A 24,998-nucleotide genomic window follows, 5' to 3' on the forward strand; every position below is an offset into this window, starting at 1 on the left:
ATGTTAAATCTCCTCATTCAGGTTTTCTAGGAGATTAACATGTCAGGTCTCCCCAATGAACCATTTCATATATGTAGGTTATATATCTTAAAAAACTCCTCCTAGAAGTGTATAGAATATTGCACTTTACAAAGGGAGAATGATAACAATTTAAAGATAAGAGGGAAAGAAAAGAAAAAGGAGGAAAAAAACAAAAAAATTATTGATAGATGCATTGACAAAAAGCCAGTTAGGAAGTACTCCCCTTTGGCATAAGAGTTTACATTCACAATAAATGATAGGTTCAGTCCCCTTCAGTTCAGTTCATTATATCCCAAAGTTCATTCTGAATCTCTTGATGTAGCGTGTAGTTTCTGTAGGCATCCTTATGACACCTTCTCCAAAAGATCTACTTTCTTGATTTGGGGTGTTAGTGATTTTCTTTTCCTAAAATTGCTTTAAAATATCTTAAACCTTGGATTTTAAGATAATTAAACCCTCTTAGAAGGGTGTTCACCAACCCTAGAATCCCCCTGAGATACATGACTCTGAGATAAGAGGTATATGAATCAATTCTCAAAAGAAAAACTATAACCAAAAACTATAAATACAGAGAAAAAATTAAATTCAGATAAAAATATATATCAAATTCCTAGGTGTATAAATTACAAGTTAAAAAGAAAGCATAACAGGTCCTTGCATCACCAGCAAGGATGAATTAAAGTAGCTTGTGTCCTACAAGCATGCAGGACAATTGCAGCAATATTGCACTTACCCATTGGCAACCCGGACTATGGAAAATTGCCATACTATAATAAAGAGAAGGGACTAGAGTCTGAAGTAAAAGGTAAATATGATTCCCTGGTCTGATTTTACCTTCAATCTCATGGAACAGAGAGCCAAAATAAAAGTCAAATGGAGGTATTTGTAGGAACCTGGCACAGGGAAGGCCAGTGTCTGAATTTGTCAAACAGATGCTTCCTTGAACCTCAAATCAAATCCTCTGTCTTGGCATAGATACTCATTGGTGCCACAGGGATTGTTGGTCTCCTTGACTTTGTGCTTCTTTGCACTGTGCAGTGGCTCTTTTGTGATCTCTTCTTATGAAATCAGAACAATTATTAAATTCCCATAATACTTAATCAATGGCAGGTTTCCATAGTCTAAAGCAGTGATTCCCAAAGTGGGTGCTACCGCCCCAGTGGGTGCTGCATCGATCCGGGGGACAGTGATGGCCACAGGTACATTTATCTTTCCTATTAACTGCTACTAAATTTAATAAAAATTAATTTCCAGTGGGCTAAGTAATATTTTTTCTGAAAAGGGGGCGGCAGGCCAAAGTGGTTTGGGAACCACTGGTCTAAAGGTTTGGGGTATGCACTGGCATTAGGGTTAATAGGTATTGTAAACATCTTTCAAAATCAAAAACATTAATACTGATTCCATGTACTCAAGTATAAAAACTAAGAGAGGGAAAAAAATCAAATATGCTATTGAAAATAAAAAGAAAAAAAAATAATTAAAAAATCAAAAATTCATGTTGTACATTCCATTTCACAATGGGTCAGCCAAACAGAGACAGAACACAAAGGTTTCTCACTCAAAAGTGAGCTCTATTTCCTCTCAAACTTGGCCATGATCTATGGTGTAAGTGTACATAATTTTTTTCACTATGTAAAAGCTTGTCATAAATAGTAGTAACATATAGCTAATACTGAAACTTATAAACAAAGTTAAATCTAGAAACAAACAAGCAGCAAATACAATACATGTGACAGGATACAGTCAGTGTCAGTAGAGGGTATCCGTTTTATATGTGAGCAATGAATCCAAGAGACCTTTTCTCCGAATTTGATAGCAGTTGGAATAGTTCACTGGAAATTATATACACCTTGTCTCTTGGGTGTAGATCTTATCCAAGATTGCATCACAGAGACTTCTCCACTATGGGGAAGGGAACAGACTGAAATAATTAGCATCAATTAGGCAGTAGGGTCTGAAAAGGCTTAAAATTCACCTCCAGACTCTTTGAGGTGCTTTCCCCTCCTGAGTACTATCATTCATCTAGATTCCTTTGGCCACATCCTTGGTCACACCTCTGGCAGTACCTCTGGTCATTCTGACCATTTCTCTGTGGTACCTAATAGTGATTACAGATACCTTGGCATGGTGTATTATGGTCCGAGTTACAATTTATGTGCTACTACAATCACTGATCCTGTTAGAGGATTTATTTTGATTATTTCTCCACCTCCTTTTGTTTCTATTCTCCTGGTTCCTGTTTCTACAATCCATAGCTACATGAGTTTCCTTCCCACAAAAAAAAAAAAAAAGGCAGTTTCACTGAGGAAACTCGACATGTTAATCTCCTAGAAAACCTGAATGAGGAGATTTAACATGCTGGTCTCCCAAAGAATCAAAAGGAGGACTGTATGAAGGGAATCCTCTCCCAGGATCACACATGGGGTCTTACCTGCATCCCTACGATCCCAGTTACATCATCTAGTGTGGGTAATGAGACTGAATATGAACCAGACATGATTGAAGTGGATCACAGTGGAGGAAAAAAGGGTTTGAGACAAGGAAGTAGGGCTTCTTTCTACAGGAACTGGCTAAGTGGAAGGTGGCTGAGGTAGCCATGTTGAAAGCACCCACATGGATAAAAGGCTTTTCTCTCTAATTCTATGCCTCTAACCTATCCAAGCAAATACGAATAAGCTTTATGGAAATTAAGGACCCAGAGTCCTAAATTTTAATTCTTACACTCTTGAGTATTATTATTTATAGACAAATTTTCTATTAAGCTTTGGTCTTTTCATCAGGAATGTTTGAAGGCCTTCTATTTCATTAAATATCCATCTTTTTCCTGCTGAAGGATTTTACTCACTTTTGCTCAGTGAATGATTCTTGGATATAATTGTAGCGCCTTTGCCCCTCCAAAATCCCATATTCCAGGCTCTCTGATCCTTTAACAAAAAAGCTGAAAAATTTTGTGTTATCCTGAGTGTGGCTCCATATTTAAATTTTTTTTCTTTTTGGCTGCTTACAATGTTTTCTTCTTCATTTTGGGAGATCTGGAATTTGGCTATAATATTCCTGGAAGTTTTCAATTTGGGATCTTTCAGAAGAAGATCTGTGTGTTCTTTCTGATTCTATTTTCCCCTCTGGTTCTAGAATATCAAAGCAGCTTTCCTTGATGATTTTTTGGCTCTTTTTGACCATGACTTCCAGGTAATCCAATAATTCTTATTGGATCTCTCCTTGATCTATTTTTCCAGGTCAATTGTTTTTCCAATGAGATATTCCACATTTTCTTCTATTTTTTCATCCCTTTGATTTTGTTCTATTGTTCCTTGATATTTCACAAAATCATTGCTTTCCACCTACCTAGTTCTATTTTTTTAGGAATTCTTTTGTTCTGTAAATTTTTTCTGCTTCTCAAGGAGTTCTCTTTGGTAGACTTTTCTGTCTCCTTGAATATTTGGCCTATTCTGTTTTTAAGTGTTATTGTCAGTAATTTTTGTCTCCTGTACTAAGTGATTGACTTTACTTTTTATGATATTTTCTTATTGCTTTCATTTCTTACCCCAATTTTTCCTACCTCTCTGATCTTAAAGATCCTTTTTGAACTCTTCTAGGAATTCTTTTTTGGCCCTAAGACCAATTCACATTTGTTTTTTGAGACTCTTCTGAGTTTGCGTTTCGATCTTCCCTATCAAATTAGTAACTTTCTATGATCATATTCTCTTTTTGTTTGCTCATTTTTTCCAACCCATTTCTTGATTTTCACCTTTATGTCAAAGTTGATCTTTCTCCCAGGGTAGATGGGACACTGTCCTTTCCTTCAGCTTTTCAGTGCAGCTGTTTCCAGAGCAAGTTAAATTGTCAGTTCTTCCAAAGCAGTATGATCTAAGGAGAGGTGTATTTAATACTCTTCTGGCATGTATGCTGGTCTGAGAGAAACCATAAGCAGTCTTTTCTACTCTAGAACTATGACCAGGGGATCCCTGGTCCCCTGCTACTGTAAGATCTGGTGTGTTAATGTCCCTCCTCATTCTGAGTGAGTCTGTAATCAAGGACTGTGGGTTGAGATCTCCATATGGACAATGAAACAGAGTCCTGTACCCAATGTCAGCAAAGGAACTGCTATAATCTCTTTCTGACCAGTTGTTCTGCCCATTTACCATTTGTGGGCTGAGAGCTCTGGAAGTCATCACTGTTGATTCAGTTGCTTCTGAGGACTACTGTTGATAGCTTATCAAGGCAAGACTGGTTGCTATCTTGGCAGAGTATTGTGTCTGTTAGTCTGCACTCCATTTCTTACCATGGTGAGTTAGATATTTTCTGTCTACTTTCTAGTTTGTTTTGGGATAAAGAATTGTTTTACCCTATCCTTTTGTGGGTTTCTACTGCTTCAAAATGTGTTTTGAGGTGCTATATTAAAGTTCTATGGAGGAGAATTTAGGAGCATTCAGGTGAGAACCTGACTTTTCTCTACCATCTTGGCTCCATCCATTTTCCACAATATTATTTAATATATTTCTGGACATGCTAGCAATTGCAGTAAGACAAGAGAAAGAAATTAATGGAATAATGATAGGTAAAGAAAAGTATTTCTTTTTGCTGATGATATGACTAATTTGAAGAATTCTTGAGAATCAGCAAAAATACCTCAAGACAAATGATAGCTTCAGCAAATTTGCAGAGTATGAATAAATCTTAAAAATATCACCAGTACTTCTATATAATAATAAAAAGCACAAGAAGAATTCACATAAAGGGAAATCCCAATACAAGTACCTACAAAATGCATAAAATCACTCTCCCAATGTACACAATAGACATATAGATTCAACTACAAAATGCTCCTTAAAGAAATAAAGGACAACTTAAAATATCTGTAAGAATACTCAGTGACTGAGGTTAGGCCATGCCAATAAGAAAAATGAAAATACTATCAAAATTAATTTATACTTTTAGTGCTCTGCCATCTACCTTAAAAAATGATTGAAGGAACATTGCACTATGTTTACAGCAGAAGAGGAGAAATAACATAACTTGCAAAAAATAAAACAATTTTAGAGGCAGATGGAGGAAAATATAAACTTAACTCATAATTTTAAATGTGAATGGATTAAACAATCCATTAAAACAAAAAAGAGTGACAGATTGGATAAGAAAACAGATCCAGCAATCTGCTGCTTATAAGAAACATTTTTAAAACAATGACATTCATAAAATGAAACTGAAAGTATGGGTAAAAAATTTACTCTGCATCAAATAAATCAAAAAAATCAGGAGTGGTAATCATGCTATCAGACAAAGCAAAAATAAACATTCATAATATAAATTAAAATGGATAATGCTATAGCACTCAAATTACCAATTGGATATTTTATATACTTTGCTAAAATAATAACAAAATTCATTTGGGAAAGCAAAAATGTCTAGAATATCAAGGGAAATGATGAAAAGAAGGAACACAGAATGAACAGAACTTCCAGATTTCAAACAATATTATAAAGCAGCAGCTGTCAAACCCTACTGATGCTGACTAAAGAATAGAAAGACCAAGGAAATAGACTAGACAAGGATGAGTCAGAAAAAAACAGAACTCATTAAACCTAGTGTTTGAAAAACTCACTATTTGATAAAAATTGTTGGGAAATCTGGAAGCAATCCCCCAGAAATTGAGCTTACACTAATACTACACATTACATTTCATAATAATTATAAATGGATACATGACCATACTATTAGAAACCAAATATATACATTTCAGAACTACGGATTCTCCCCCAAAAATGGTTGAAACTCCTTTAGCTGGTTAAATATGCATTTTATCTCATGTAATTATGCTTAGCTTTGCTGTGAATGTTATTTTTGGTTGTAACTTCAGCACCTTTGCTATTTAAAATATTATGTTCTGTGCCTTTTGTCTTTAAATGTTGAAGCTTCTAAATCTTGTGTTACTCAGAATGTAGCTCCACGATATTTAAACATTTTTTATTGTTCCTTGCCATGCTTTCTACTTAACCTGGGACTTCCTGAACTTAGTTATGATGTTCCTGTGCATTTTGATTCTTATATTTTCTCTCGACGTATTTTCCAGGCCACTTGTTTTTGTAATAAGATGTTTCATAGTCTCTTCTATTACTTCATTCTTTTGATTTGTTTTGTTATTTGTTGTTCTCTCTTGTCCAGTTCTAATTTTTAATCAATTATTTTCTTCTTTGAGTTTTCGGATCTCTTTTTCCAACTGAGTGATCTTTCTCACATATATTTTCTGGATCTTCTTGTGCTGATCTTTTTTTTTCTTCTATTTTTTCCTCAACCTCTATAATCTTTTCTAGGCTTTTCCAAAAACTCTTTTTGGGTTTGTGACCATTTGGTGTTTTTCTTTGCTGTTTTAAAAGTAGACATTTTAACTTTACTGTACTATGAATTTGAACCAAGGTCTTCCCTGACTCTATAATAGTTTTCTGAAGTTGAGTTATTTTTCTTTGGCTTACTCTCCCCCCCCCCCACCCCCACATAGCTATGAGTAAGAGATAGAATCTTAACCAAACAAGATAGAGGCAATTGTTCAGTCATTTCAGGCATGTCTGACTTCTGGAACCCCAATTGGGTTTTTCTTGGCAAAGACACTGGAGAGGTTTGCCATTTCCTTCTCTAGTTCATTTTACAGCTGAGGAAAATGAGACAAATAGGATTAAATAACTTGCTCAGGATCACACAGATAAGTAAGTACCTGAGGCTGGATTTGAATTCTGGAAAATAGGCACACTGACACATTATAGATAAAGCTAGGAAATGATGGAACAATTCAATTTGAAATTATGCAGATTAAGTAACAAATGTAGATATCCACTGAATTAGAGATTCTCATTACTAGACTTATAACCTAAGAAAGCCATCAATAAGAAAAAAGTCCCCTTTATATTCCAAAATATTTATATTTTGGAGCACTTTTTGTGATTCCTAAGAATTGGAAACAAAGTAGATGTCCATCAATTAGGGAATGGCTTAACAAACTGTGCTACATGAATATAATGGAATGATAATAATATGAATGATAAATGTGTAAAGATGGAAAGATCTATATGAACTAACAGAGTGAAGTAAGCAGAGCCAAGAAAACAATGTAACATAGAAACTATAACAAAGTAAATGGAAAGAATGCCATACCAAAAAAAAAAAAAAAGTAAATGTAACAAAATTATAAAAATCAAATGGGATGCAAGAAAGAGATATGAGAAGATATTCCCAATTTACCCTTTCATGGAAGTGGGAGGTACACATGTGTTAAACACTGCACATGTTTTCAGGTTTTTTCAATATATCAATCAGTTGTGCTATCTTTTTTCCTCCCTCTTTAAAAAACACCAGTATTTGTCATATGGGATGGGGAGGGAGAGGAATACTTGGGATAACTATGGTGATGTAAAAAAACAGAAAATAGAAATGGAAACTTTAAAAAATCTATTCTTCAGTGATCTGCATACTCTACTTTCATGACAAATGAGCTTCCAAATTTTTTTTTGATGTGAGAAAATGGGACACAGTATTATACTATTATTACTTGAGTAACATCTTAAAGTATTTTCATTTGATCTTTTCAACAACCCTGGGAGGTATGCAGAGCAAGTATTGTCTGCATTATCCAAGCTGTAGAAGGTAGCATCAGAAAGTTACAAGAAAAATCTTTAAAGTATGAGAGCTAGATAAAATTATCAAAATGTTCTTAACTTCTAAAATGACCCCTTTTCACCCACCTTAAAACAGCACAGGGACAATTGGACTTACAGGTTTTAAAAGATTCAAAGAAATTCATTCCATTAAAAAAAGAAAAAGATAAGCAACCCAAACGTTTATTTGCTTGGACATTTTGATTCTAGTCATTCTAGTTACTCCATTATTGAAAAATGCAATTATCAATCTTAATAGGAGATAGCTGTAATGAGAGCTCATGTTACCTCCTTTCTAAGAGGTGGGTAAGCTTATTGACTTCGAAGCAGAACTAGAGGTCTATGGAATGGTGTCATGGGAATTAGAAAGATTCTGCAGTAATTGTTTTTCTGACAAGGGCACTAATCATTAAGAGAAACAACATTTTACCATGATTAGCTTGCTAATATAACATAAAGTGAAGTGGTTTTTCAAACACTTTGACGGCATCTTGTTGATTAAATGGAATAAAGATGAAGGATGACAAAGCTTCTCTTAACAGACTGAAATTATAAATTAATGGGCAATATATGTTTGGAATTTGAACACATTTTGGGATGTAGGGTGTGGGGACAACTGTATGGACTATATACAAATATTCAAAGTCCAATCATATTTATTCCTCAAAAAACAAACAAATAAAAAAAATTTGTCTAGACCTTGACATCCTCTTAGGATTTCATGGAACATCTTGCTTTGCAACTTTCATACACATATTATATAATCTATTATTTACCATGACTGTTAGTAGCTGATTCCATTTGATTAGCATTCACCAAGGATTCATACTAGGTCTACTCTGTGTAAGTCTAATATTGGGCTCGATGTTGTGAATACAAAGACAAAGACCAGAATACTTTCTGTCTTTAAGATGCTTACCACTTCCTAAGGCATTACAAGATGCAAAAAGACAAGTAAATTCAAAGTAATTGTAGAATGGAGAATATTAACTATTATTGTCAGAAAAAGCTTTTATATGAGGTAATATCTGAGCTCAGCATTGAGGAAAGCTATAGATACACAAAGAGGTAGAGCTGAGGAGAGGAATGTATTTCAGACATAATGGTTATTCTGTGTAGACGCTGGACAGAAAGAAAATGCCAAATTCAGAGAGAGAACTATAAAGTAGACCTGTTTAGCTACCACGATAAAAGTATGTGAAGAAAAGTGTAGAACAAGTTGTCTGGAGCTAGATGGTAAGGGCCTTTTAATCATAAACAAAGTTGTCTATATTTTATCCTAGGGATAATGAGACCACTGAAAATAGGGAAGTTATAGTCAGAGCTTCATTTAGGAATATTATTTGGGAATAATTATAGTGTGGAAGTTGTCTTAGCAGAAAAGAGGATGAATGTAGGGAGACCAGTCAGGAGGCTTTTGCAATAGTCTAGACAAGAAGAAACAATGGTAAGTACCAGGTGGTTGCTTAGGTTGAAACAAAGGGATAGATGACAGAGATGTAAAAGTAGAATTAATAAGGTTTGGCATCTTACTGAAACTGGAGAAAGACAATAGTCAAGGTGGGTGCCAGGTTGATAGAAGGAATGGTGGTGCTCTAAGAAAAAGAGAGAACTTTTGAGGAGGTGAGTTTTTTTTTTTAATTTTAAACCCTTAACTTCTGTGTATTGACTTATAGGTGGAAGAGTGGTAAGGGTAGGCAATGGGGGTCAAGTGACTTGCCCAGGGTCACACAGCTGGGAAGTGTCTGGGGCTGGATTTGAACCTAGGACCTCCCGTCTCTAGGCCTGGCTCTCAATCCACTGAGCTACCCAGCTGCCCCCTAAGGAGGTGAGTTTTTAATGAAGTCTTCCCACTAAATTTAATCTCTTTGTAAAATACTAGAGTTTGAGATACTTATGGGAAATCTAGGTAGAACTGTCTGGCAGAAAATTGGTAACATGGGACTAGAGTTTAGTGGAGGTTGAATATATAGATTTGGGAGTGATCTCTGTAGAGATGGCAATTCAAAACAAATGACAGTGGGAGAATAATGGGATTTATCGAAGAAGGAGAAAAGAGAACTTTGGATAGAATGTTGTGGGATAACCTCACTAAATGGGGAAAGATCTAGTAAATAAGACTGGGAAGGAATGGTCTGTCAGTTAAGAGAACTGGAAAGAGTAGGGTCAGGAGAGTTGAGAGAAGAGTATTCAGGAGAAGGATTGATCAATGGCCTCAAAAGCAGCAGAGCAGTCATGAAGAATGAATGAAAAAAGGTCACTGGATTAAGAAAAATTGAAGATGGTCAGGAGAGGCAGTGGGTGAGATCACTGAAGTGATCTACAAAAGAATGACATACGCTGAAATCATTGAAAAGTGCAGAGGTTCTTAGTGAAAAAATCCTTACCTTTTGTCTTAGGATCTAGTTACTGGTTAAGTAACTTGTCTAGCATCACACCACTAGGAAGTGTCTGAGGCCACATTTGAACCCAGGTCCTCCTGACTCCAGGCCTGGCACTCTATCCACTGTACTACCTAGCTGCGTCATCTCCTTTAAAAACCTTAGCAGAATGTTTTTACAGGAATGAAATAAAATTCATAGAATTACAAAGAAAATCAAATACTACATGAAATAGTGTTGAAAATATTTAAAAATTGAATTCAGAGACCCCTGATATTCTATTGTGCCATTTCATTTAATGAAGAGGATAGAAACTGGCCAAGGCATCAGAACAATCCATGTTCAAGTCTCACCTCTGACATACACAGACCAAGTCAATTAAATCTATTAATACCATAATACAATTCTCAGCCTATCCAATGCAGAATAATTGCCTTTTGTTAGAGAGATTTTCTTCAGATGGAATTATTTTAAAATGAATTATCTGGTGTGTGTATATCTATTTCTACATCGAGATAGAGGAAAATAGATACATTTTAAAAACTGAGTTATTCAAAGAGATAATTGTTTTTTTCTAAGCAACAAAGAGGCTTGATTTTGTGTCCTCCTGAAGGGCACTTCCAAAATTGGTTGTCTGTGAAGCACACACATATTACTGGTTGGGGAAAAAAAGATCCTATCAGATACTAAAGGCCACGGAGTAGTATCAGACCCTTGGCCAGCGTTAAGAAGTCACAGTGGATATGCACGCACTATTTCAACAGCTGACAAAGCTGGAGAAGGAAATATGTCCTCATGAACAGGCTGGTGATGAGAGGAGAACCATGTGATCCAAGGTTGTCCTCTTGCCATTTCCACTGCGACTGTCTTTTGAATTTTACCACTTGATCAGAGCAGAGAGCTAAGCTGCTTTTATCTCCAAAGGACAAACACAAGTCAAGAGAGCATGAATAGATTACTAACTTTTAAAAGTAATCTTGATTTTTAAAAAAAAGTTTTCTCTGTTAACTTAGAGCCCCATAAACTACAGTCTTCACCAAATTCATGGTCTCTCATAGCCCATGTGATGCTACAAAGACTCGCATATCTGAAAGTGATATTCTGCAAGGGCACGAAAATGGTAAAAGTTAATAACATGTCTCCCAGGCACTTCTCCTAAGAATTAACTCACAGTTTGGGTTTTGGAAAGAAGAAAGAAAAGTCTTTGTCTTATTTCCTTAAACACTATACATAATCCAGTATTTGTTGTGGAAGACACAAAGATCCTTGAAATGCTCAGCTAAATCGAAGGCTTTTTCCCATCTAGAAACTCACTCACCTTTATACATCAAGGACATGAACTTTGACTTTTGAAATGGTTCAGCAGAAAGCAAGAAGAAAGTACAGGCATGGGGAGTCAGTCTGAGTGCAAACAGCTGAAGAAACTTTATTGCTGATCTCATGTTTCTGCTGAATAAGTGCTGTATTTATTGCCCCCAAGCTCTATAAAATGTTACAATAATTAAAAAGCACAAGGAAGTAAAGAATGCGATATACATTTTTGGAAATGGACAGTATGGGGATTTGTTCTTCTGAACTATGCAAAGAAGGTTTTCTTTTCTTTTTTCATTGTTAGATGAGGTGGGCAAAAGCAGGAGGGAGAGAGAATAGATGCTGGCAAAATTTTTTTAAAAGACAACTAGTTTGATTTCAGTTAAGAAAATGATAAAAGAGTCACTATGTAGACTATATGTCTCATACAACCAAGACATAAGAAACAAGCTACTCTACAATTAGCTAAAGTCTGGAGAAACCACAAAGTGTGAAAGAGAACAGAAATCAAGCTATTTTGCTCATTAAAGAGGCTTCGAAAGGACCCAGAGACCTAAATTCTGACGTTAAGGCCATCATTGTTTTATTTTTTTTAAAGATACACATATAGAACTATACATAAGCTATAACATTACTGTCAGCAAAAAAATCAAATCTTTTATTTCATAACATATAGCAATATACATGAGAAAGATACAATGTTATTGGCACCAAAATCAAATTTGTTAGGTAATAACAAATCCCCTTATAATGGCACTTTAAGATACTAATGAGATGTGATAAGTAGAAAGTGAAATGAGCAAAAAAGAAAAAAGCAGAACAATTGCAGTTCTTACTTTCTCTTTCTTTGAAGGTGGTGTTCAGCTAGCTCTGAAGTGTTACCATGCCCACATTTGGGAAATTACCAGATTAGTTATTTTCTAGGTTATGCCTTATACCACTCTGAGAAGTTCACTCAATTTAGGGCAGATATCATTTAGCTGGTTGTTAGATAAAACAAACAAGCTCATTTGTAGGCAGGTTTAGACCCAAGAAATACCTAATTAGAGCCAATATCTCCCACTCCCTGAAAGATATGAACTCTTAATTAGAAATCAGCATTCCTATTGATAAACTTATACTCTGGAGGATGTTTTTGGTTGATGAGAAACCAACGTAGAGAAAAAAAACAAAGAAATTTTTCTTTTACTGTTTTATGAATGATCCCGACTGACCTTCCCTGAGGGGGCTTGTTCACATTTCTTTTCTTGATTATCTGAAATATCACAAACCTAGAAGTTGTTCTGTTTCTGCTAGAGAATTCTAGGGCTTGCTATAAAGTACTGATTACCAAATTAAGCCCACAACATCTATGCTTCTTTCTTTAACTTAGTTAAGAGTTAATTGAGCATGAAATGATAAATTCACTTACTCCATCAACTGTTCACCTGATTCACAAACCAACCATATTCATGGCCAAGAAAAATGCGCTCATTTAGCCCTCATCATGGTACTTTAGTCAGAAAGAACTTGGTATGTTGAGGGAATTTCGCCTTTCTGATGATTTTACTCCAGGTTTTCACTTCATACTTTCCCACAGGCTCAGTTTACTACTCCATAAAATGAAGATCATTAATATACACTAAACGTTTTGCATAAAAAAAAGATTTCCATAGTCACAGGATTATCTACTAGGTAACGTGATGTGAGCCCTAGCCAATAGGGGAACAGTTACTGATCACTCCTAATACCAAGGAGTTAATAAAATATTATTATTTTAATAATAAATATAATGATATATAATAAAATAATAAATTAAAATATTATAATATTGATAACTAGCATTCATGTAGTCCTTCCTATGTGCTGAGTACCATGCTAAGCACTTTATAAATATTTCATTAATAGATAAAGAGATTTATGATTAAACATTCAAGTTCCTTATTCTAATCCAAATACTACAGCCTGAATTGAATGGGAGAAGAAGCAGTGATTATGTAGCTTGATGAACATATTTAAATTTTGGGAATCTAAGCCAACTCCAGAAAGACTTTGTCTGTGTGTATTCACACATGTGACCACCATGTAGATAATTTCCTTCTGCAGGTCCTTGAGCACAACCTGGGTAGAAACTAGGACTATTATATAGAAACACTAAAATAATACCGAAGTGTTTCTGAATATCTATGGGAAGAATTTAAAGATTATTCCCCTTTTAAGTCTACCATACTTGAACAGATGAAGGAAACTCAGACAGCAAAGGGGGAGGGGGAAGAGGTAAAGAAAATGGAATCAGAGGAATAGGGGTAAGAAAGAGATAGGAGAAGGGTCAGAAAGATTAGACATAAATAGGATGGGCACATACTGAAAGGGAGGGAAAAAATAAGCTGAATAAGGAAAAGAGATTAAAATTTTATATCCTAAGAAGGAATTCAAGTTCATAAGGTCAGTTAGCAAATAATTTTAAAATTATGTAGGCAGAAAAAATACAATGAAAACAAAATATATCAAGTTTCCAAATTGACTATATTCTCCCTGAATGAAAAAACCTAGCATAGAAAGCTTGCCACACCATTTGCATCCATATCTTAAAGACCCCAAGTAAGCCAAGGAAAAGAGATGGATTTACCTATTACGCTTTTGGCAAATGAGGCTCTCTTCAGGGTTGCCAGGCCCAGGTCTCCTATTTTCACAGATCCAGTTGGTCCAGTGATAAAAATATTGTCACATTTTAAGTCTCTGTGAATAATTGGCGGAGTCCTCGTGTGCAAAAAAAGTAGGCCTTTCAGGATCTGCCGGCACCAGCTGCGAAGAACCTTGGGTTTCATCACTTTAAATCTCTTCAGATATCTGCAGAGAGGGTGAAAAGGCACAACCACAAAGCTTACTAAAATGATTGATCTTAGTGGTCTTTAAGAAAGTAGTTTATTTTAAAAGCTTTTCAAGTTCAATTTGAAAAACAAGGCATTTCTATTTTTGAACCAGCTTTAAAATCTAGTACAAATGTTAAGACCTACTACTCCTCACTAATTCTGTTAGGAAAATTTTCTTATCTTAGGCATTACTAGCAGTGCCAATTGCTAGGATATATGTTATATGCTTCTCCTTCTAACCATTCTATAAAAGAGATGCTAGGTCATTGTGACATTTTAATGTCTAAATCTTTAATTTAGCCCAGGAGTCTAAAAATAAGTTTTAGCTAGAAGGGTCCTAGTCTAGTGCTTATGGACCACACCTTTTTTTTTTTTAATAAGCAGCAAGGAGATGATAAATTTAAGCTTTTAGAATCAAATCTGAACTACGTAAGTGGACAATGGAAAAGGAACCAGTTCAGAATGTGTAGCAATAATATTGCTGAAGTTTTAAATAGTGCACTCTCACATTAGGAAATATATTTGGGATAGAGAACTAAATTTAAAAAAAAAAATCATATGCCTAGTGATCCCCCAAGGTCTCTTCTATACTTCCATATTGTACACTGACCCAGAACATATCCACTAAGAACAAAAAATTTTGTTTTAACACTTCTCAAATCTGGTGCCTTCTTTTTAATTCCCACTGCAGGTTTTGCATAATAAAGCTAATACCCTGCTAATGCCGCCCATTTGAGGAGGCAATAAAATGTAATATGGCCAGATTCCAAACTGAAATAGATTCCTGGCCTATGATACTCCATCCAGATATAAAAAAGAAACCAAGAAGGCAAAATCAATTGACAAGTTGCATATCTGTTGTCATGCATAGAATAAAATAGAAAGATGTGTAAGAAACTACAGATTGTTCCAATTATCTTTTCTGGTATGAGGGATTCATAGACACCAAAGAAAGATATTCTTGCTGTTTGGGAGGAGTTTATATACATACCTACTTGTATGTGAATGTGTGCATACTTATTTATTTATTTATTTCCAATTAGATGGATGGGGAGGGAGGGCAGTATTCTTCAAGAGTTGGAGATAGGGTATTTGACAATGTAGAAATCAGTCTAGTGACTTACGTTTTCAATGTTCCAGAAGTCATGAGTTCAGTTACCAAAACAATGCATCTCTTCCCTTTGGCGCAAGACTCCCAGAAGTCATAGAATCGAACAATGTTTGGATGTTGCAGGCCTTTCAACATTTCAGCTTCTTCTTTAAATCTTTGCCTCTCCAACTTTGTCAGTTTTCTATCCTATAATTAAGATATGCACAGAATCAATTAGAAACTGCTTTTACAGTCATAGACATTAAAATTGACAATAGTAGCTGATCATATTTCAGAATCTGCTAAATGTAGGTTTCTCAGTCTCTTTATAGGGAATGAAAAGAACATCAACTGGGTACTTAAAAACCTTATCCTTATTTTAAATCAATGGTACAAATCCATTTGCTACCTTAAAAAAGCATGTATGGAAGAAGTGGGGGGTGGGGAGCAATTCCTTAGATCTTTGCTGCCAAATTTCAAGCAAAAAAGAATTTCAGAAGAATTGGCTTTATTTTTTTGATTGAAGCCTTTCAATCCCACTCAGCAAACATTTACTAAATGGCTACTATTGACTAGTGTCTGTGTATGGAGCCACAGATAAAAAGGCAAAAGGATTAAATATATCCCCTACTACAAAGAATTCATACTCTCTGGAGGGGACACAACATTTATGCAGATGACATATACAAAGCAATATTTCTCTTTCTTTCTCTCTCTCTCTCTCTCTCTCTCTCTCTCTCTGTATTTCTCAGGAAAAAATACTAACAACTGAAGGATTTAAAAAGAGAAGGCCTCATACAGGAAGTTGAACCTGAATTTTACTTTGATAGAAGAAAAGAATTCTAAGAGTTGGAGGTAAGAAGGAAGGCACTTAAGATCTGTGGGACTATCTATATAGAGGCATGAGGAAAAGAAATGGTATTGTATATTATTGTATATTTACATACATGCATATACATACATAAAAAGGGAAACCTTTAGCAAACTAGTTTAACTGTGGTGGAGTGGCCATGTAGGGAATAATGGGAATTTAATCAGAAAGATGAAGTCATATTGTAAAGGACTTTAAATGCCAGAGTGAAGATTTTATGTTGTTTCCACAGAGAATAAAGTGAAATCTTTGTGAATTTTTGAGGAGGGGTTGATATGGTGAGCACACACACATGCATATCTATATGTATATATAAAAATATAAATAAAATGTCTCTTTGGATACTATCTCTCTAGTATATCACCATCTGGCAATCTCACCTGCTGAGAACACAAGAAGCAGCAAAAAACACCTCTGAGCAAGAGTTAGTGTCACCAAGATGATACACTAAAACAAGGTATTTTACTACTAAGTTAATTCCCTCAGATGCTCACTGACAGTCTGATTCCTCTTATTTTACAATTTGATTTCAACAAAACTGATTACATTATTTCCAAACTATTAGAAGATTAGATGGACTGTATTAGAAGGGCATTCAGGGTGAGGAAAGAACTGGAAAAACATGGCTGTGAGGAAAAATTATAAAGACAGATGAACTCAAAATATATGCAAGCCGTAGGCCATTTCATTTTGGAGATGAGGTATGGCAAAGAGTGTATGAACAGCCTATGCATCTCAATAATCCTGAAAGGTGATCTCTACAATTCATAGAAACATAGAATCTCAAGCAGCTGGAAGCTCATCAGAGGCCATGTGGTCAAATGCATACTAACTATGCCATGGAGCTTCTCCCCAACAACTCTAAGAAGTAGGCATCCAAACCTTTTCTTGATTTCTGAAGAGGAGGAGCCTACTACCTGTAGCTATGTGACTACAGAGAAACCATTTAACTTCTTGGAAATTTGGGATCCACATCTAAGAAATAGGAACAAGTAAGGTCCACAAGGAATAGCACTTTCAAAGGTACCATGGAGTTTAGCTCTAATTGTTAGGAAATTTTTCCTACATGGAACTTATATCTACCTCTTTGCAATGTTAACTCACCATCCTTAATTCCACCTACTAGGTATAAGCAAAGTAAGTCGTAGCCTTCTGCCTGAGAAACCTTCCTAGACATTTATCATATCCCCCAAACTCCAAGACTTCTCTACAGTGATATGATCTCCAGCTCCTGCCCTTTAACATCCCAGTTATACTCCTCTGAACCCTCCCTAACTTGACAATATCCTTCCTAAAATGTGATGTTAGGAACTGAACATAACACTCCAGATATGATCTTAATATGGCAGAATAAAGCAGGAATAGCACCCCCCTCCTCATTCTGGATGTTGTCCTCAAAGAACTTAGGTTCAAATTAAAAAGGTAAGTAAACAAGACAGTGAGATAAACATTAATTAACCTAGAGAGATTAATAAGGACTTCCATACAGAAGGATAGTGGTGTCCTTGACAGCAATAGGAAGATTTGGAGGAGGGATAATTTCAGACAGGTAAATGAGTTTCATTTAAAGTTTGAGACACCTGCAGGACTGGGAGAAGGACATAATAGAATCTTAACTTTAGAGCTGGAGGAGTTCTACCCTTAAGTCTAAATAACCAAGTAGTTCTGGTTCTACCTTTAACCTATACTACATTTCTCTCCTGCTCATCCACAAGGAGTTAAAAAATTTAGTCAAAGTACACATACAGAATGCTCCTTACTGATGGATGTATAAACACCATAAAAGAAGGAAATATGGTTAGTCTGACATCACCCACTCCTCTTAGCTCTCTCTTTATATTGCTCTGTCTTTTCCAGTTTAAGGATCATTCTTCTTGGCAGAGAAATAAGAATCAAAATATCTTTCCGTCATCTATTATCATCAATATGTTCACCACCACCACCACCATTGTTTTCCTTAGTATTCATTTAAAACAAAATGGGAGGGAGCAGCTGGGTAGCTCAGTGGATTGAGAGTCAGGTCTAGAGACAGGAGGTCCTGGGTTCAAACCCGGCCTCAGACACTTCCCAGCTGTGTGACCTTGGGCAAATCACTTGACCCCCATTGCCCACCCTTACCACTCTTCCACCAAGGAACCAATACACAGAAGTTAAGGGTTTAAAAAAAATTTTTTAAGTGCATTAAAAAAAAAAACAAAATGGGAAAATGATGCTCTCTAAATTCTGTTAAAAAAAAGGGGGGGGGGAGTAATATCTTTTAGAAATAATCCATGAAGAATGTCCTTCAATTGGGGAACGGCTAAACAAATCTGTTGGTGATGGAATACTATTGTGCTCAAAAGAATAATAAATTGGAGGAATTCCATGTGAACTGAAACAACCTCCAGGAATTGATAGAGTGAAAGGTGCAGAACCAGGAGAACATTATACACAGAGACCGATACACTGTGGTACAATCGAATATAATGGACTTCTCTAATAGCAGCAATGCAATGATCCAGAACAATTTTGAGGGACTTATGAGAAAGAAAGCTATCTACATTCAGAGAAAGAAGTGTGGGAGCAGAAATGCAGAAGAAAAACAACTTCTTGAACACATGGGTTGTTGAGGATATGATTTGGGATGCAGACTCTAAACGACCACCCCAGTGCAACTATCAATAATATGGAAATAGGTCTTGATTGCATGTAAAATCCAGTGGAATTGTGAATTGGCTACAGGGAGGGTGGGGGGGGGGGAATTGGCAGGGGAGGGAAAGAACATGAATCATGTAACCATGGAAAAATATTCTAAAAATAAAATAAAATAAAAGATTAAAAAAAGAAATAATCCATCGAGAATGATTAAAATAAAAATAAGTCAATGTGGGGGCAGCTGGGTAGCTCAGTGGATTGAGAGGCAGGCCTAGAGACAGGAGGTCCTAGGTTCAAACCCGGCCTCAGCCACTTCCCAGCTGTGACCCTGGGCAAGTCACTTGACCCCCATTGCCCACCCTTACCACTCTTCCACCTATGAGTCAATGCACAGAAGTTAAGGGTTTAAAATAAAAAAAATAATAAGTCAATGTTTAGAAGATGAGATTTCCAGCTATTTAAAAAACTCTACTATGCATAACTATCTCAATATCTGATAGTTCACTATATTCAATTTAGAGTCACCATGCCCAAGGTGACAAATATTTTCTCCCAAAAGATAAAGCAGCAATAAAATTCTCTCATATGGAAGGAAGAAATAATTCTTTACTAACGTTTCTAAGGAAAAAGTCACAATCTGATGGGAAAAATCAGGCAGAATTACTTAACATGGAAAATTAACTGCAGTCTAGTTTACACAATAGGATAGAAGTCACGTCAGATAGTCTTTATCCTTGGATCTAACCCCAGGTGTGTCCTACTTAACATGCTGGGGAAAGGAAAAATGGCTTCACCAGGAGAAAAGTCAGTATTAAAAATAAAAAAGCTGTATAGGCAGAACCAAAGAGTGATTTCCAAGGGAATGAGTTTGGGATCAAATTACGAGGGCTTCCATCATTACATGTACTTGCTAGTTGGAGGAGGAAGGTTTAAAAAATATATAAATAAAACAAACCATTGATTTAAATGCACTTTCCAGCACTAGAAGGTAAAAAGGTAGAAGGTAAAAAAAATAATAATGATAAACCATTGGTTTAAATGTACTTTCCAATAATGAAGACTTAGAAAAGAACATTCCTGGGATGACAGGGACAAAGAAAACACTTTTTAGGCACACTGGGATGGAACAGAAAGTATACTTGGTCTAAAGTCAAGAGGCTGGAATTCAAATCCTGGTTCACGAAGCTGTAAGAAACCTGGGGGGAAGGGGAGTGTCTAACTTCATTTTACAGGTTAGGAAAGTGATATCCAAGGGATTTAAGTGACTTGTTTTAGGGGGAAGCAGTTAGTGGTTTCAGACAGGATTAAAACCCAGTTATTTCTGACTCCAGTTCCAGCATTCTATTCACTCTATCATGAGTCCATTCTCAGCTCCAATAATTATAGTTATATGAATACATTTAAATAATACATTTAACCTCTCTGAGCTTTGGGGTCCACATTTAAGAAATGGTGACAATAACCTTTACCCTGCCTACTTCACAAGACCATCATGAAGAAAATTTATTTTGAAACAGAGCATTAGACAAATGTGAGTCATTATTACTAGAGAATATACAGTATATATGTTCCAGATCTTGGCCTTCAAATTCCCAGTGTGTAAATCTGGCATATCTCTTCCACTGATTACACTCTTTTTGTAGTATAGCTATTGATGTAAGAGTTTTATCTTTCATAGCTCAAAAAAAAAAAAAAGAAAAGAAAAGAAACTTCTAAGAAGAATGGGATCAGAAGAAAGAGCACTTGCTCTACAGTCAGAAGGCTTGGGTTCAAATCTTGCCTGGGTCTCCATTTTCTCTCTATAAGAGGTTTGGAAGTGATAGTCTCTGATATCCCTTCTACTGTTAGATCTATATAAAAAAAAATTAACTTCCTCTTCCTATGCAAGGCAACGACACTGATACCTTTCATCTTTGAATCTCAGAACCTCTCAGAGGCTTTGCACATAGTAGATGTTAAATGTTTGTTGAACTGAATGTTTCTCATGGGACTTGAAGAATTGACTGAATCCTCTACAACAAAATCTAAACAGGTTTATCAGTAAGTCATTAAACCTCAAAGGAAGTTCATTACTGTAGCTTAGGAAGATTTTCTCTTGATCTGATAAATCCCCAAACACATTCTACTTTCCCCCATATAAACATTTTCTCTGTCTCTTTTCAAACTGAGCCAGTAGGATCGAGCAAGAATGTATTAGGGTCCCCTACTATATGTAAGTATTTATGCTTGGATGTTCCAAAAGGGGAACAAACCCAGTCCTAAGGAGTTTAGATTCTCACAAGGAGAAGCAACATGTACACAGCTAAGTAAATACATTGTGCATAGAGAGTAATTGTGGGGAAGGGGAAGACAAGCAGTTAGGAAAAGGGATCAGGGAAGGGCGTGTATAGCAAACTGTTGTATATAGAAACACATCTCTGCTTATAAAGAGGGAAGCACATATTAAATGAGGAGACAGGCTATCCAATTTTTTTTAATGGTTATTTAAAGGACAGTACAAAGTCAAGCTTCTATAGTTTTGAAATCTAAATAGATGCCAAGTTGGAGAGCTTTACAAATAAATACACAAAAGGTCCCTTGTTAAGGTTCTTTTTCCCATGAGCAGAGAAAAGCCTGGGCTTCAGGAGAGTTCTCTCTTTTTAAAGACACTGCCTGGTGCCTGAGCAGTAAAATTCAGGCTTGTGATCATTTCAGAGGGCACAATCCACCCACTGCCAGAGTAGCTCTCAGACAAATCAGAGTTTTTCCATTAGGGGATAGAGCTGTGGGCTCAGCTAAGATTGGGGAGGATGGAAGGCTACAAGAGCTCCATTATTTTTAAAGTGAGATTATAACCCATATAGACACATACTGATCTGATGAGTGGATCTTCAAAAAATAAGGATCTAAATAGTTTATCTCTATGTAAACACCCACTGGAAGATAAGGCAGCAAGTACTACTCCATTAACTCCGGTCTATGTTTTCTGCCGAGCCTCAAGTTCAATGGCAAATATGTGAATGACAGCTCACTATAACCGCTGAGGGAAATTAAGCCAGTAAATATAGAGCTGATATTCATTTCCTTATCTGTGACATAAGGGAGATGAGCTAAATACCACTTTGGGCCCTTTTAGCTCTAAATCTATTATACTATGATTAGTGATGACATGTTTCTCTTGAAGTGAACCCTAGCACATAAATGGATTTTATTTCAGAAAACCTCCCCAAAAAGTTCCATGGTGGGGAAAGGGGAAGGAATAGCTCTGCTTTCACATTCTTTTGGTAAGCTCCTTAAGGGCAAGTTACGTGTCATGTACTTCTGCTAGTCACAGAATAGATATTCTATAAATACTTGCTAAACTGAAATAAATTAAATGTTATCATGAACCTCTAAATTGAGACTCAATTTATATTTATTAAGCATCTTCTCCATATAAGGCACCTAGATCATGCCGATTCAAAGTGAAAGGACATGCTTATTTATTCTCAAGGAATTTACAATCTAATATGGGAATGGCATGTATACAAAAAGCTATAATATTCAACTGTGAATGACAACTATTCTCAGCAATACAATGATCCAGAACAATTCTGAAGGACTTGTGGCAAAGAATACTATCCACTTCCAGAGAAAGAACTGTTGGAGTCAGATGCAGATCAAAGCATACTATTTTTCACATTAGTTTATGTTTTTATTTTGGGGTTTTAGTGTTACATGACCATTCTCTTACATCAATGACCAATATGGAAATATATATTGCATGATAATCTATGTATAATCCAGATAAAATTTCTTACCATCTCCAAAAGGGGAGAAGGGAGGGCAGAAGGGAAGTATACAATTTGTACCTTATAATTTTGAAAAAGTGTGTTGAAAATTGTTATTAAATGTAATTGGAAAAATAGAATCTTTTAATTAAAAAAAAAGTATTCATTCAACTTTGTGTGTCTCCCAACCCATGATCATTGCCTCTTTTATTCTTAAGGAAAAGCATCAACCTAAGAAGTAAAAGGAAATCCAAAAGATCATAGTACAAAACATAATTATTTACAAGGTAGGTAGCAGTACCAAGTGAGACATGCTGATTAAGAAATCATGAACCATAAGTATAACCACTTCCTGACTAAGTTAATTAGCTCTCTCTGCTACCCCAAAAGTTAACATTATATTCATTTACCATTATAAAACTGGAAAGTTTTAGCCATTACTAGGTAAACAATCACCTATAGTTAAGAGATGTGGTTGGGAATAAAAATATAGTCAACTATGAAGGGTTTTGGTTTTTTTTCCACCAATGAAAGAAAATATAAAATACTCTAAAAGGGTAAGCAGCCCCCAGATCACTTAAGTTTTGTAATAAGTTATATTTGAAAATGGAGGTATCCAGAACAATAGGGATTCAAACGAAATAAGGTAACCACATTGAATTAAGAGTCATCCAGTTTTCCTATTTTCTCTCTACTTAACCACAACCTGTTTCCCCATTCTTGTAGCTAATAAACTGCCTATGCCTAAATTCTCCTAAGTCTTCCCTAGAGCAGAGGAGGAGGTTGATAGTTTAGGTTTCAAAGTGGTTTTTACTTTGTGAGAATCAAATCACATGTGTCAGAATCAGCAAAATTGCTATTTTATCTATAGTAACTGTGCCCAGATGTCAGTAGAATAGGGTATGTTATTAAATACCAGAAGTGTTAAATGTCAATGTCAAAAAAAAAAAGCAAGATAAAATAGACAGCTAACTGCAACTAAATATTTTAGAACTATGGACCACAGCAAATTTATATGAGCATAATGTGATGTAGCAGAAAGAAAAACATATGTGGAGTTAGAGGATTTTGTCCTAGATCTATTTTTTACATTTGTATATTCTAAGAGGTCAAAAAGCTTGGTTAATAAGCTTCAATTATCTCATCTGTAAAATGAGGGGATTAGATTTAATGTTCTCTAAACTTCCTTTGAGCTTTATGTTCCATGATCTGTGACTTGGATATGAGCTGAGAATAAAATTCTCAGCAATTGAGAGGAAGATAGAAACACAGATAAAGTCGGGGCAAGACTGAGAAAGATACAGAAAGAAGTTTCCATCCCAATGCCAAACTTTTCCTTTTTAAAGAAGTCCCAGTTGTTTAAAATTTCATAAAGTTGAAATCTAACATGGAAGAATAAACACTGTCTTTTTAGAGTTTCAATAAAATAAGCAATTTTCCTAAAGGAAGGTCAGTGGGGAGGAGGCGATCTAAGAGTTAGAGATGCATGACCTGTTTTAAAATAGGGGTTTTAAAAATAACTTCTACCATAGTATTATCACATGGAATCTGTTGTTCTTGTTGTTTAATTGTTGCAATTTGGTCCTATAATGGAAAAGCCAATGAAATCTACTTAATGTCGATTTGCAAAATATTCCTGTTCTGGGACTCAAATGAAGATATCTGAAACTCACTCATTTCTATAAAGCAGTATGGTGTTAGGCATGAAATAAGGGTCAGCTGTTGCAGGAAGGCAGCATGGCTCAGCCTCAGTAGTCAACTAGGCTCATACTCTGTTAGTAGACATGAATTCAGCTGAGAAAGTCATAGGTTTCACCTATCCCTTTAGCAGGGGTCGGCAACCTTTTTGGCCATGAGACCCATAAACACCACATTTTTCAAAATGTAATTTAGTGAGAGCCGTACAGTGCTCACAGTGCCGCTCCTGTAACAGCGCCTGAAAAAAAATGGACTTTATGGCTCCTGCAAAAAGAGCCATATCTGGCCCTCAAAAGAGCCAGATATGGCTCAAGAGCCATACATTACTGACCCCTGCCTTTAGCAAGAATACCAAAATTTTATGAACTACAGAATAAGGATTTGTGGTCATATAGCAATAATAAGCAGAGCCAACTAAGTCTGGCATAGGACTTGGCAACTTCATCCAGGCTTCATGTCAGTTGAAAGGGTAACACTGTCTCTTGATGCCATTTGTCCAATAGCCTAAGTATGGCAGGAGGAACAAAGAAAGGGATGGGAAAGTAGGAAAAGAGAAAAGTTAAAAAAGGAAGAAAATGGAAAAGAAAGGAAAAGGAAATTTAATGAATAAAGTTCAACTTGATGGTCTCATGGCCAAAGTTCTACATTGTCTAGTAGTGTGTGTGTGTCTCTCTCCCTCTTCTTCTCTCCCCCCAGGTCTAAATATACTCACCTACTCCAAACATATGCTGCCTATTAAGGGGTT

General features: G+C 35.8%; 1 protein-coding gene across 1 annotated transcript in view; it reads right to left on the bottom strand.

Moving 5' to 3' along the window:
- WNK2 (WNK lysine deficient protein kinase 2) overlaps positions 1–24,998 on the bottom strand; it is a 246,695-nt gene that overhangs the window by 134,583 nt on the left and 87,114 nt on the right. Inside the window, exons 3-4 of the mRNA XM_044670684.1 lie at positions 15,336–15,508; positions 13,968–14,188 (exon numbers count right to left, since the gene is read on the bottom strand). Coding sequence (XP_044526619.1) covers positions 13,968–14,188; positions 15,336–15,508 — 394 coding nt within the window. The remainder of the gene's footprint in view (positions 1–13,967; positions 14,189–15,335; positions 15,509–24,998) is intronic.

Source organism: Gracilinanus agilis, chromosome 1 (assembly GCF_016433145.1).
Source record: "Gracilinanus agilis isolate LMUSP501 chromosome 1, AgileGrace, whole genome shotgun sequence".
Classification (NCBI taxonomy): domain Eukaryota; kingdom Metazoa; phylum Chordata; class Mammalia; order Didelphimorphia; family Didelphidae; genus Gracilinanus; species Gracilinanus agilis.